This window comes from Strix uralensis, chromosome 3 (assembly GCF_047716275.1).
Source record: "Strix uralensis isolate ZFMK-TIS-50842 chromosome 3, bStrUra1, whole genome shotgun sequence".
Classification (NCBI taxonomy): Eukaryota; Metazoa; Chordata; class Aves; order Strigiformes; family Strigidae; genus Strix; species Strix uralensis.
Genome location: NC_133974.1, coordinates 33409080 through 33423132, shown reverse-complemented (window position 1 = coordinate 33423132; position 14053 = coordinate 33409080). Strand labels below are relative to the sequence as shown.

General features: G+C 37.0%; 1 protein-coding gene across 1 annotated transcript in view; it reads right to left on the bottom strand.

Moving 5' to 3' along the window:
* COL19A1 (collagen type XIX alpha 1 chain) overlaps window positions 1-14053 on the bottom strand; it is a 226223-nt gene that overhangs the window by 47183 nt on the left and 164987 nt on the right. The window contains exons 27-36 of the mRNA XM_074861812.1: window positions 10203-10256; window positions 8884-8973; window positions 8498-8542; window positions 8322-8399; window positions 6980-7015; window positions 6825-6878; window positions 6683-6736; window positions 2299-2340; window positions 1137-1190; window positions 237-290 (exon numbers count right to left, since the gene is read on the bottom strand). Coding sequence (XP_074717913.1) covers window positions 237-290; window positions 1137-1190; window positions 2299-2340; window positions 6683-6736; window positions 6825-6878; window positions 6980-7015; window positions 8322-8399; window positions 8498-8542; window positions 8884-8973; window positions 10203-10256 — 561 coding nt within the window. The remainder of the gene's footprint in view (window positions 1-236; window positions 291-1136; window positions 1191-2298; window positions 2341-6682; window positions 6737-6824; window positions 6879-6979; window positions 7016-8321; window positions 8400-8497; window positions 8543-8883; window positions 8974-10202; window positions 10257-14053) is intronic.

Sequence of the window (14053 nt, the reverse complement as noted above, 5' to 3'; positions counted from 1 at the left end):
TTAAAATAAACAAATGAGCAAAAATCTTCACACAAAAATTTAAATAGATGTGATTTAATTGAATAATAGCATTTAATCTTGTTGAAAATTGAGAATTGTGGGCTAGTTATAGCAATACATTACCATCTCAGTAGTTTTAAAGAACTGAATAACATTCTGTGCATTTCATTCTCGGTCTAGATCTTTATTCAGGTTCAGATAAGAACGCAACCACTATAGAAATGAAGTAATTTTACCTCATCGCCCTTCTCTCCAGCAAGCCCAGGAAATCCACGTTCACCTTTGCTTCCCTATGAAAATGTAACATTTAAACAAATACTTTCTATTAGCGAACAATGAATTTCATGCTCTGTAGGGCATTTTATGCCCCACATTTAATATATGCTAGTATGAAGCCCTTACAGCAATAGTACCTAGAACAGAAAAAGAGGGTGAGTACTACCTGAAAGCTTTAAAATATGCCTCCCATCAAGGTGAAATGAAATGAGTGGTTTTTACCTAGTAGGCAAACGAGCCAAAAGGCATGATGGAGACATCTTATTAACACCTAAGAGCTTAAATTCTCGCCAAAATGGAGAAAGTACACTTTCCTGGAATTAGGCTCAACTATAGGAGATATTTATATGCCAAACCATGTGGCATTTGATCAGATTACAGTGAAGCAGAATTTTGGTTATGTCAGTGAAACTTCAAGTCCCACTGAAACAGCTGCGTTACTCCCATGGGAACATGGTGCAAAGGCACAGGGCAGTCCAGCTGTTGCACAGTTGAGGGAGCTATGGGAAGTTTCCTTCTTCACCACTGGATTCTTGTGTGAGACTCACCTAAAGTAAGCCTACAAATGGCAATGCACTACTGACAGTCAAATCTGAGCTAGCTTTAATGGACACAAGACACAGAAGAGCTACTCTGGCTTGGGATTCAACTCGGGCTATTTCACTCACTTTCCTGAGAGGAAAGGCAAAAACTGACACAGGAAGAGGGCTGAACTGTAAATATCATTTGAAACTTTAGGCTGCCCAGATGCTACAGGGATAGGGATCAGACAAAAAAGTCAAAACTGTCAGAGGTAAGAGTCTGGCCTTTTACTTTTAACAAGCAATAAAGCAATGTAAACTACTCTCTTGAAAACTTACCTTGGGCCCTTCTCTACCAGGGATGCCTGGAGGACCTCTTATGCCCGGATCACCCTGAGGAACAGACCGAAAGCCAAGTGACAATTATTTCTGTGACACAGGCAGAAGGTCTGATCTATTCAGATGGCTTCCTTCCTGCCTTTGTGACCATTCCTTCATTCTACCCCAAAGCCTGTCTTCAGTCCTTTCCCTCTTCTACACAATATACTTGTTCAGATATCCTTCCTTGTTTCCCTCCCCATCTCTCACACTCTGTTCAAACCATGCTAACAAATTTTAGCTTAATTTTGATAGGACTCATAAATTACTTCATTTTGGATACATTTGAGCAAGCCATCTTCCTTTTAAGGATTATGTAGAGATGAAGGCTACTTGTTACTCACAGCAGCTTCAAATCTATAGTTATTTTAAAGTAAATGATTCCTGCTTTGTTTAGAGAAGCATTTTCCAGCTAAATTACAATCTTACATAAGTGCTAACCACAAAACACAGAGAAATGAAGAATAAAGAATCAGTAAGAGAGAGAACTGACAAAGAGGTAGAAGAGCATGTACAGGAGAAAGACAATACAACTGCAAACAGAAAGAATCAGGGAAAAGCCCAAAGCTAGACCTAACAAAAATCAAAACTGGGAATGAGAAAGTCAATAAACCCTAAGTACATGTATTAATAAAGGACAGTAGAATAGGATAACCTCTCTCCTCAGAAACAATGTGTACTTTTCATATTGAAATCCTTCTGAGCACACTTTTTGTTTTGGAATACCACAGATCACTTCAAATTTTATTATTTTTCAAAATAATATCTTAGAAATTCTAGACTATTTTCCCCATTTGGTATATTACCAATATTAATGCTACAATGTGAAGCAGGGAATGGGGGTATAGTAGCAGAAACTTATATGGTAGACTGGATGTGCTGAACAGGCACTTTTGCTGGTTACTACCTCACATATCATTCAACCGTTATTTTGCAAAATTCATATAAAATACATTTTTTTGAGATTTTTTAAAAACAAAACAAAGATCAACAAAAATCTCAGAATTATTTTAGGTTAACCAAGTAGGTCAGAATTGGACCTACAGAAACTTTCAAGTGCATATTTCGTTTTAAAAAGCATGCTGATAGTAAACAAAGATACTTAACCTCTGAGAATGTTTACCTTCAGTATAGCACCCATGTCTCCCACAAGTGGCAGTGCAATCTGAAATTAAAAAAGGCAGCAGCACTTAATGTTTTACACGACACTACCGATCCTGATGGGTTATCATTGCTTCTAAAGTTTATATTGTTACACACATAGCTTATTACATTTATGTTGGTTGAAGCTATTTTTAAATGAAAACTCAAAAGAAAAATCAGGGTTTCAAATATAGTTAATTATGGTTGTCTATCCAACCTAACAATGTAATTCTTCATTACAATTTCAAGGAAGTTCCTTAAACCATGACAACAGCATAACTCCAGAACACAGTAAATTTCACTTTCTTATAATAATATATTGTTGGTTTTGTAGCATACCAGCAACAACTTACCACTATTGCAAAGTCTCACAGACTATTCTTACCTGATTATCTTCAGTTGTTTTCCTTATGCTTTCTCCTAAGCTTTGACTCTACTGTGAACTGTAGCATGAATTGTGGAGATGCCAAAGCTAACTTCAACAAACTAGCTCAGGTACTGGAAATAATCCAGCTACAGCAACATGAGCAACATGTGTAGTATTTTTTCCTCCTTTAAACAATAAGAATTAGTGCAAAACTCTGTGGTGCCACTGCTACCAATACTAATGTTAAGTCATTTAAAGCTCAGTCAATAGGTTTATACCATACTGCACTATATCTCAGATTTCCAAGTGCTGCCATTAAACTTACATTTAAAGAGTCCCTGTAAAAACTAATTGCACCAGTTATCATCAGCTTCACTCACAGACTCTTCAATTACCAATGCTCATTTCTTCTTCTTGCAATTGCTAAAGCAAAAATAGTCCTGGGCAAACTATAAAATTAGACACATACAAAATTTGTTATTGTTTTTGTTTAGTCTGTTTCAATCATTTCCATCTTGAAGAAGAAAAATAAAATGTAAGCAGTTTTGTAGCATATTAGAAAAACTGTCAGTTGGTAGCAATGGGTGTAAAATACCAGCTCAAGAGAAGCACTGCTGAACATACTTAACCATAAGTGTAATCAGGAGTACACCATTTACAGAGTAGCATCACCACCTTTGAAAGCATGCTGAGAAGTTTTCTAGGGGGAGACAGCCACCTAAAGCAACTTAAGGATGTAACTGTCAAGTATGAAGTCCATTCTCTGCACAAAGGTAAACTGTGCATAGACAGTGTCACCTGCTCTTAAAAACCTGTAACAAGGCTTTAAAACAACTACCACATACCTGCATGGTCTGACTTTTCATCCTTCTCCTTGTGACAACATAGGCACAGATAGGCACACTATTAGTGTCACTTGTTGGTCTTTCTGCTGGGCTACACAAGCGTAATTTCCCCAGTCTCTTCTCTTTGTAATGTTCTTGTTTTAGCTGCAATATAATTTTATGGTACAGGCCCCTAAACCTTCAGTGCGACAGGGTCCTAACATGCAGCTGCAAGGGCACATCAGGTGTGAGAGCAGGCTTACTGCATTTGTGCCATACAGCTCATCTACACTACGCACAGTAAGTCCAGCCCAACTGCACACATCCTGTAGAGTCATAGCTGTGTACACTGAACTCTGAATAAGTGTATGATATATGCTAGGCTTCTGAAAATGTTAAAATGGCCTTAATTCTCCAGACTCACTCCTGCTTGCTACATCTCCCTTTAAAAATGTTCCCTTCAAAGAGAAGAGTATTTCAAGAGAGCAAAAGGCAGCAATTCTCCTGTTAGTATGTTTTACCATTTAGACCTGTCTGTTTAACAGTGGCATTAGATTTTTTACTTACATTTAGTTTACAGTGCACTGTGCCTTCCAGACCTATTCTACTTATGGATTTTGTTTTTTCTTATTAAGCACTTTATACTCATCTGTCTTGAGTTTAATCTTGTTGACTTCAGACTGTCTCTGAATTTTAAGTTTTGATTATATCTTCAAAAAGCTAGCAATCATTCCCAGTCCAATTGCGGAGTTTATATCTACTTATCCTAGTCAAATTAAATCACTGAGAAGAACTGGTCATGGGAGAGACCTTTCCCAAGTTCAACAGTAATCTGCTGATAGACACTCATATCCATATTTTTTGATAAGCATTAACTATATGGCAATTATGTCAAGAGCACTTTTTGCTTGCTTATAAAAACATCAGGAGGACAGTCTCAAAGTTTTATTGAAGCCAAGGTATATAACATGAGTGTTTCCCTGTCTTTCCCAAGAAAGTTAACCTTCCAAAGACAGAAATCTGATTTATTCCATGGCTGGTTCTGAACAAAATTATGCCATCTTGTGTTTCGACTTTATCACTTCTACCGTTGGGACTTAGAAATAAATTTTAAAAACCCATTTCCTATCTTTCTTGCAATCAAACTTTTTTTCAACTGACCTATTACATTCTGGTTCCTCTTCTATTCACCTTTTATGAAGATATGTCTTCTGTTAGCATCTCTCCCTTCCTCAAAAGCTGCATCTTTCTCAAAGTACTGAAAGGTAATGCTATAATTTAGAGACTCTTCTGGTTCATTCTTTGAGGTGAATTACACCAGATCTTCATGCTGTATCTAAACCCTCTTTAACTAATTCTTTTTTGATTAAATTAATTAAAATTAATTTTATGTATTCTCTGAAAAGCAACTTTTTTCAGTGGACAGTGAAAAGCCACTAAATTATTCAGCTTTCTCTGCACATTCTATAATTTAATCTCCATGATTATTAAATAACAGACTTTACTGGTCTTTCAAATAATTGTATTCACAGTGCCCTTTTCTTGTTTTTATATCCGTTTCTAACTGAACCTCTTTATATCTGAATCTTTGCAACCATCTGACTCGAGTTCTACCTTCATACTCAATGCCAGTGATAGACCTGCTTTTACATACTGATTTTAGGCCTTTGAGAAGCTACTAATACTCTTAAGTGTCTCTTAAAGCACTGTACCAGTTCACTAATGAAGGAATCAAGGAACCCACTCATGAGAATCACCATCCTGATCCTTCATAATCAACAGTCCATATGTTCTAGCTAGTTCTCAGGGTCTTCTCTGGAGAAAGCTGACTGTTCTTTACGAGACGAAACCTTTCTGTGATTTTGGGGCTAGTTTATCCCTCTGTAAACTCCTTGTTTTCAATCCTCAGGCTTACTTGTGGATTGCCGTGCACCTGTACCATCAAATGTTTAATTGAAAGCATATATTTTACTGCCTAACATATTCCTGCAGCAGCACTGGAGCATTTCTAATCCCTTCACAGGCTATCAGCAGTCTACAGACTAGTTTGGGAAATCCTGCCTTAGATTTGCACTGCTGGACACTTGAAGATGTACCTCACTCGTAAGACATGATGCAAGCCTCTGCATCTGAGGAGTATGTGCTATAGTCAGGTATGTGAAGAATTGCTAGTTTAAGAGATGAGCAGACTCAGATCACCAAGATACTCTACTCACTCAGCTAAAAAGCCAAATTCATGCCTTGGTAAGGAACAAAGATTTTGCTAAAGGACATAATACAGTTCAAATGTTAGGTTTTGTAATTTTTATTTTCATTTGTTTTGATATGTCTCAAATAAATACTACTATCACTGTGTCTCCCTGTTGTTTTGAAAACTGAGCCTTTGACTAAAATCTCTTGGGAAATATCAAATCCTATAAAGCCAATAGGATCACAGGTGAATTTAACAATTTTTTTTAAGCTCTGGTTTTGTTGTTTTTTTTGTGTTTTTTTTTTGTTTTTTTGTTTTTTTTCTAATCATCTACAGAATTTTATTTATTTCATTTATATTATTATATTTTATTTATATCAAACAACCACTCAGGGAATTTAGAAAGCTTAATTTGCTGTGTAAAAGCCTCTGTAAGCATTTGTTTCTAAAAAGAAATTTGCTTTTTGAAAGTTCTGAGGCAGTTGTTGGGACTCCAGACAGGAGCAGGGGTAACAACAGAGGTTTTGCCTTTATGCCAATTTTGCAGATATCTACATCAGACTCTCCTGACTTCCATGTAAAATAATCATTTACCTTTAAGGGCACAGTTTGGTCTGAGGCATGTGCTGTTCTCTTCAATCTTTTAACAGGGATTATCAAAGCATGCTCCCGAAAATTTGCATTATACAGAACTTCTTCTGAGACTGAGGAACACTATGCCAAGTTATAGCCTGGCAGAAACTCTAGTATACAAACTGTAACACCTGAAAACAAGGTATTTAACCTGTATATGTTAACATAAGTTTAATTTATACTGCAAGATAATCAAGTAAAAAAAAAAACCCAAAAAAACCCAAAGGATATAATCATTGAAAAATCAAATTAATGAATTGGACTTCTAGATTTGCTAGGTTATCTCCCCTCCTTTAAATTTAAAACATTTGCATCAAAGCAAATGTACAAGTTTTCTATGTATACGTACAGGATCACCTGGAGGGCCTGGTAGTCCTGGCTTTCCATCTCTTCCTGGAGTGCCCTAAAAACAAATGTAAAATTTGACGGCCTTAAGATATTGACAAGGGACACATTACTTTTTGCTGTATATATAGAGAAATGTCACTTACATTAATACCAGGGGTACCTGGAGTTCCTGGTAATCCTGGGGGTCCCCTAGGGCCCTAAGAGCAGGAAAGGTCATTTAGGATTTAAGAATAATCTTTTACTGTAAACTTAAACTAAATTAATGGTTTTTATATTAAAGAGAAAACTTATATCCTACCTGTACACCTGCTGATCCAGTTGGACCTACAGGACCCTGCAAGAAAACTCCAAATAATCAGTAGTTACACTTTTTGGGACAAAGGAGAGGAACTTCATAAAAAATTACTGATGTGGGATATTGGTGTGGTTCACATTGCAAGAAAGACTTGCTCTAAGGTTTGTCTTTAAATCCAAATCTAATTTTGCCAAAATTAGAGAATTCAAGATTTTGCTGAGGTCTGTTTTTAAGGGGAAGTAATAACAAAGAATAATGATCTGTGGTGAAACTTGCTATTTAGCTTGGAGATTCATAAGAAAAGCTGATATTCAGTTAAATAAAACCAAATTAGATTATTTCAATATAAATGGGTAATTTTTAAAATTCAGATTTGAAAGTATTTTAACTGAACAAATTATTTTTAAGGATTATTGCTTTAGATCAAGATCTCAGTGAATCTCTAGTTACCTTTCTCAAACATTTTCTCTCTGTACCTGAGTCCTGTCAATAAACTGAAATGCATCAGCTGACCATATTGGTCTGGACTGAAGAGAGATTGTCCTCTTCACCACACTAGAACTCAAGTAATAACGTGTACCACCTACCATCTACACCATCAATATAATAATTTTTTTTACTGAATACTCTGAAGACACTGCAGGTGGCTTTATTTAAAGGCAATAGAAAGAAAGTAACCTAGGAAACAAGCGGAGTAACTGAAACAGTTACTATTATACAAGTTATTTAGTATGAATGCTCTAGATACACCGCGTCAACTTGCTTCATGTTTGAATTTAAACTGCACAGAAATGCATGAAGCAATCTCTCCAAAATCAGAGCTTTACTATTTCCTGGCATAGCACCTGGCACTGTAAGGTTCCCATTTATAAGCAGTAGACCCAAGCTTGTAATTAGCAGTCATCACAAATGCAAAAGTTAGGAGCTGATGCAAAGCCTTCCACATCTCTTCCATGTGTCTTTGCCTTTTTCAGGTACTAGCATGGATTTCAAAATGCCATCATCTACAGTGCTGAGTACACCTCTTCTGTACCAGTACTCAGGCTGGATTTTGCTGACAACTGCAAACAACTGCTGCTTAGAAACAGACACGGACTGAAGATGTCTCAACATCATCACTAGCAAGCTTATCTGTAAAGTAGCCATTGACTCAGTTCTCCAAGGCTTCCACTTCTCACTTAGCACTAGACCTTTCTGGGTCTGGATAAAGGGAAAAGATGCTGAGCTGGGAGTCGAGTCAGAAGGGAGTTCATGGCATGGCTTTTTACTGTGCTTTGTTTACTTGTTGCAGTTTCTCAGTGATGTGCAGTGAGAATCCCAAATTCTGGGCATTGGTATAACTTACTGGTGATCCCTGAATGCCTATTCCAGGGGGCCCCATCTCCCCAGGTGCTCCTTGTACACCAGGCAGTCCTCTTTCTCCCTGAGAAGGGTACAAGGCTTTCAGTTAGAAAAGGTCTGAAAATGTAAACTAGCATATTATCCTTTTTTTTTTTAGAAATAAATAATATCTTTTTAAACCTTTGGTCCCCGTGGACCTGGGTTTCCTGGAATACCAGTGGGACCCTAGAAAAAAAAAAAAAACAAACAGGAAAAAAAAAAATTATGTTTTAAAATCAAAGAGACTAGCTGACTTTTATTGCCAAAATTAGTAGCCTTTATAAATAAACTGTGAGAGATTTACATATGTCTTCCTTGTTAATACCACTGTCACCAGGAGCTTCTGTGAGCCTTGCACTATTTCTAGACTATATTTTAGTGCACTTACAATACCACTATATTTCAATTTTGAAATTACATCCAAAAAAACACTTGTTCTGATTTCTTTCATTGCACAATGAGAATTCTTTAACAGTTGTCCCTACAAGACATAAATACATAAAAGCCTTTTCAGATTATGGACTTACTGGTGTTCCAGGCAGACTTGGTCCAGGAGGCCCCACATCACCTTTTGGACCCGGATGCCCAGGTGGTCCCATAATCCCACCAGGGTCTCCCTACAAGATAAATCTGAATCACTAATTGAAATGTGAGAAGCTTCTCTTACGAAAAAACTCTAAATATTATCAAGGCTACCCAAGAAAGTGCCAGTGCTTTGAGAAGAAATAGAGAAGAAACATTTTCCTTCAAAAAGTTACAGAAGAGGAGGAGGCATGGACCACACCAACCACTAATAGTAACTAGCACTCTCTCTGTTTTCCATGCTTGCAATGCATCTGATCTACATTTCTTTGCCCAGGCCCCTAATATGCTGGTTGTCATTAAACCCTGTCAGTTAATTCATAATAACAGCTTCAAACTGTCTCTCCCCAGCTATCTATCCCTAGTGCTAAAACCCTGGTCTTCATGGTATTCCTGTTTACACTGCTATTTCTTACTTCAATGCACGCAGTCTCTTGCTCCACATGTCTACAATTCCTCCTGCTTACAAAGGTGAGTTTGTGCCTTTTATTATGCTGTCCTCTTGGCTTTTACATGCTCCTGCACCGTTCTCTGTGATTCTTTCTGAATCCACTATTTCCCATTTTGCAAGATGAGTACATTTTTATCACTGTTCCACAGTTATTTTCTTCTTCTCCTGCCTTTTCATCAGCTCACTTGTTCAAACTATTAATGGATTTTATTAATTTCCCTTGTAACCCAAAATGTATAAATACCATAACACATCACATAGCTCACAGTATTCCTGTATATCCTCTCTTCTCTCCTTCTCTACATTCATCATATATACACATAGCATTTTTAACTCTTGCTGATGTAGCTGAAATCTAAGGGATTTCTACACAGCAAAACACAATGCCATAAAGAGATCCCAGCCTTGGCTCACATCTGAGACAGTATAGATGCCTCAGTGTTCTGCTAAGATGAATATTCCTGACTGTGAAGTGGGATTTCACACATTAGTCTGGTTAGGACACTACACTGAAAAGGCTGTTCTGTGGTCAGGACCTGAACTGACATTTCTGCATTGCACAGATTTAATGTAAGAGCTCAATGTAACCTCCTTGAAATATTACTTAAATTATGAATATAAAGAGTAATTGGGCTGCCAAGTTGGCCTGCAGCATCTCTGAGGAGCAGCCAGGGGGTTGCTGCTTGTACATTTTAAAATCAATTAATAAAGGAGCCATACAGATGCACTACAGAAGGATGGAAGGTTACTTCAGAGATAACAGTCTAATATGCTCTAATATATCAAGCCTAATTAAAACCACTTAAATCATACCTTGTCTCCTTTAACTCCTGGGCTTCCTGGTACCCCGTGCTCTCCTGGTAAGCCCTGGAATTAATAAAATTATAATTGTAAATTTTTTTCCCTTGAAGATTATCTAAAATTACAGACGAAAATGAGTTTACACTGGATTATTTACTGTGCGTTAGTATTGACCCAAAATGTTAAAGAGTACAAATTAATGAATGTTTCTTTTATCAAATATATGAATCATTTTTCATTAAGTTGAAATGGTATAATCAAGATTAGTTTCTGGACCGTATCAGGGAAAAGTGGCAGAGACTGACAGGTTTATTTCTTCAATTTCAAAATAATTCCAAGTCTTGAAAATCAAAAATTTTTTTAAAGAAGGTGGTAGCAGGTATAAACTTGAGTTTTAAATAAGCGTCTCATCTTTTTTTGCCTACGAAAGGCAAAATTTGCATGATTTCCTGCACTAGTTAATTATTTAAATTTGTATCTTAAAAGCTTCAATGAGTTCCTACTCCTGCACATTACTTAATCCACCATTTTTTTAAAAAATGTTTTAGATATTTAATGTCAGTCAAATATTTTCAGCAAAATAAATATATTCCATCCTTTTGTCTAAATCTTCTCATCTTTCACATTTTGATTTGAATTTCAGTACTTTCCCTTGCCCTTTTCATGAAGGATTTGTTATAAATGCAGAGAAATTAAATAAATTAAAATCTATATAGAAACTACTTAAATAATAGGGTTAAATTTTGTTCTCTTATTACATTGTTACAAATACAGAAAACTTTTTCCATAACCCTCCAATGCTATTCAACCAACTATTGTATTAAGCATTTTATTAGGAATACCACTAATTTCCACCATAAATGATAAAATTGCCAAAACTGAACAGTAAAATCTAAGTATGATACTTAATCTGGAATAGAAAATGAACTTTCTAAGAAAAATAGAAAGAAACACATATTTTTATTTTTTTTCACAGTGTAAAACAGTTTTGTGAACACTGACATATGAAGGATGACAACATTTTCATGCCAGTAGTGAGGGTTCAACAGCTGTGTGTTCACTTTCTCTGCCGTATTCAATACAGACAGACAGCTACTTGTTTCACCCAGCCACCCAAATTAAAAGCATAACGAAAAAAACCCCCGTAACTTAATGAAGAATATTCTGGTTATACCAACACAAAATCATTAAAAGAATATCTGAAAGTTTAGATTTACTGATTATGGACCAGATATCGTGTCCTACCCTATCCCCTTTTGATATCAACATAAAATATATACAGTTCTTTCCTAAGGACTTCTCAAATTATTTTTCTTTTGGTTGGACCAAGCTTAAGGGATATCTTAGGAAAAGAGAAAAGTCTATCTGCTGGATGTCTCCTTGATGATGTAAGTGAAAGTAAAACAATTTTCAACCTTTCATAATTTTCATCATGCTCCATAAGATGAATTATGATATTTGTAAATACATAATGTTTAATCTTTAGAAGATAAAACAAAACAATGAGTCTGGAACTAAATATGTGTTTCTATAATATGTTTAAATATATGTTTTTATACACGAGAATCGTGTGTACAAATACCAGTCTTCAAGATCATCTATATCTAGGTTCTACATATATTATATAAAGTATTTATCTGTTCATAATGTCACTTGATCAAAGATCCAGCAGAACAGCAGTTTCAAAAGCAGCAATTATGAACTCAAGTGGGATGATGGCAACACAAGCAAACCAGAAATGCAGTATTTTGTTATCTTTCAGAGTAAGATTGGGGATCTATATATAAATAAAAGCACAGCAGAAAAGGCTTTCAAACTATTGTTATAGAAGACAGATAAATTAGACACAATTTTAAAAACATGTGCCTCAACTGAGTAGGAAAATAGGGTATGAAGAAATGGTCAATAAGTAACACAGTATGAAATGACAACTTGCAGATTTGAATACTAGGGTTTTTTTCCTGCCAGGAGCTGAAGATGCTATCCTCCAGCTGTCACTTTGCTTACATCCCTAAGACTTTTAACAGGTCAATGATAAAAAGTTTGCCAGCTGTATACCACTCAGAACTGTATTTTAATATTAATAAAGTATATGACTTAAAAGTCTGTTCAAATTAAGAGTTCTCTTCCACAAAGTAGTCTCAGAGTGTGTGTGGAAAGGCTCAAGACAAAATGCACCAACACCAGCTCCTAGATGCCTCTGTTTGTAAAAATAAGATCAAAACCAAACCACAGAGCAAAAATCAAAATCCCAGATCTCCATTGCCTACTTTGCTTGGTCCACTTCTTGGATCTAACCACTCAAACCTTCAAAATGGTACTTAAAACCCATTTTATGGTTTACGGAGGAAGGGAGGGAGAAGAACCAGAGAGAGGAGGGAGGTGCCACTTGTGGGGGAGGTTATGTGACATCACCACTGTTGCGGACCGAAACCTAATTTCAGTTGACATGGGGGATAGGGATTGCACCATAATCTGGAAGGGAGACAGGCAGCCACCTCCTCAGAAGAGGCATTCTGGTATAACAGGGTGTCAAGTCAACTGCCCAGGGAACTTTCAAGCTTAGTATAACAGGGCCTAATAGTTTAAGATGTTTCCTAGAGTATTCAGACTGGATTGAAGTTTCACCCATGCTTTTCCTGCCTGGAGGCACAAAGGTTACAGGTGTGCTGGATCTCGGGGGAGGCCCCTACCTGTTTGAGAGATCCCGACTGGCCAGCAGACCCTTCAGACTGTTGCCCAGTGGCATAACGGTTACAGGCACACTGAAATCCCCATGAAGGAGGCCCCCATCACCTTGACAAACCCCAACCAGTTGGCAGACCTGAATGTGGGGCACCCAAAAGCATATTACAGGCATATTAAAGCTCTGCTGAGACTCCCCACTGCCTCAACAATCCCAGCCCATCAGTTTTGAACCCACAGGCATAAAGGTTATAGGCACTCTGCATCTCAGGTGAGATATCCTGTCCTCTCTGACTCCTCCTGGAGGGCCTCCCTCAACAGGCCATGATCTCGAGGTTCAATAAGCTGTCTGTATCATGCTTCTGACACCATCTGACAGCCTGTAGTGGATCCAGATATTGGGGTTTATTTAAGAACCACTGAGATGAGAGCTTTTCCTCTTCTTGATTATCACACTTTCACTTGCTCCCCTGTTAGTGTTATGTTAACTGGGTCCTGACTTCCCTTTCCAGCAGGGAAACTGTTGCTCTTCTGGGATGGTTGGGCAGCAAGTTGTCTTGGTTTGTGTTGTGCAGCTGCTCAGTTACCAGTCTCAGTGGCTAAAGGTTTTAATACTGTCCCTAGTTTTAATGGAATTATGTCTTGCTCTGAATATGAGTTTTACTCATAAATCTGACCTAAATTCTAAGATAGTAAACATAACTGTTAATTCTGTCCACCCTATTAATCTCTACCCCTTTTACAGGAAGTAAACCAATTCAGAATAATACAAAACCACAGACAGAACTAAGGAAGGCCATGTGTTTAAATCCTTGGGGTACTCTTATTTCCTGTGTTTCTTCTCATTTTGCTCCACACACACACTGTCCTCTCCAGCTCACAATGTAACATTATTAAAGCTTTTCTAGAGATTTTTTTAAATTTTCACCTGCTCCTGTGAGATAAGAGTGATTTTTGTAGAGCTAATTATCAGTGAATTAGACAAATTAGTATTATTGTTCTTACTTGTTCAGATAGTAACATAAGGACAAAAAGAATATAAGCAAATGGCAGAACTCTATCCTGAGGCTTCAACACCTGACTGCTATAGTACCACCCACAAAAGGAGCCCCTGTGATAACTTCTGTGGTATTGCTTCACTGGCTAACTGTTCACACACCACACTTCTACAGCTTGGT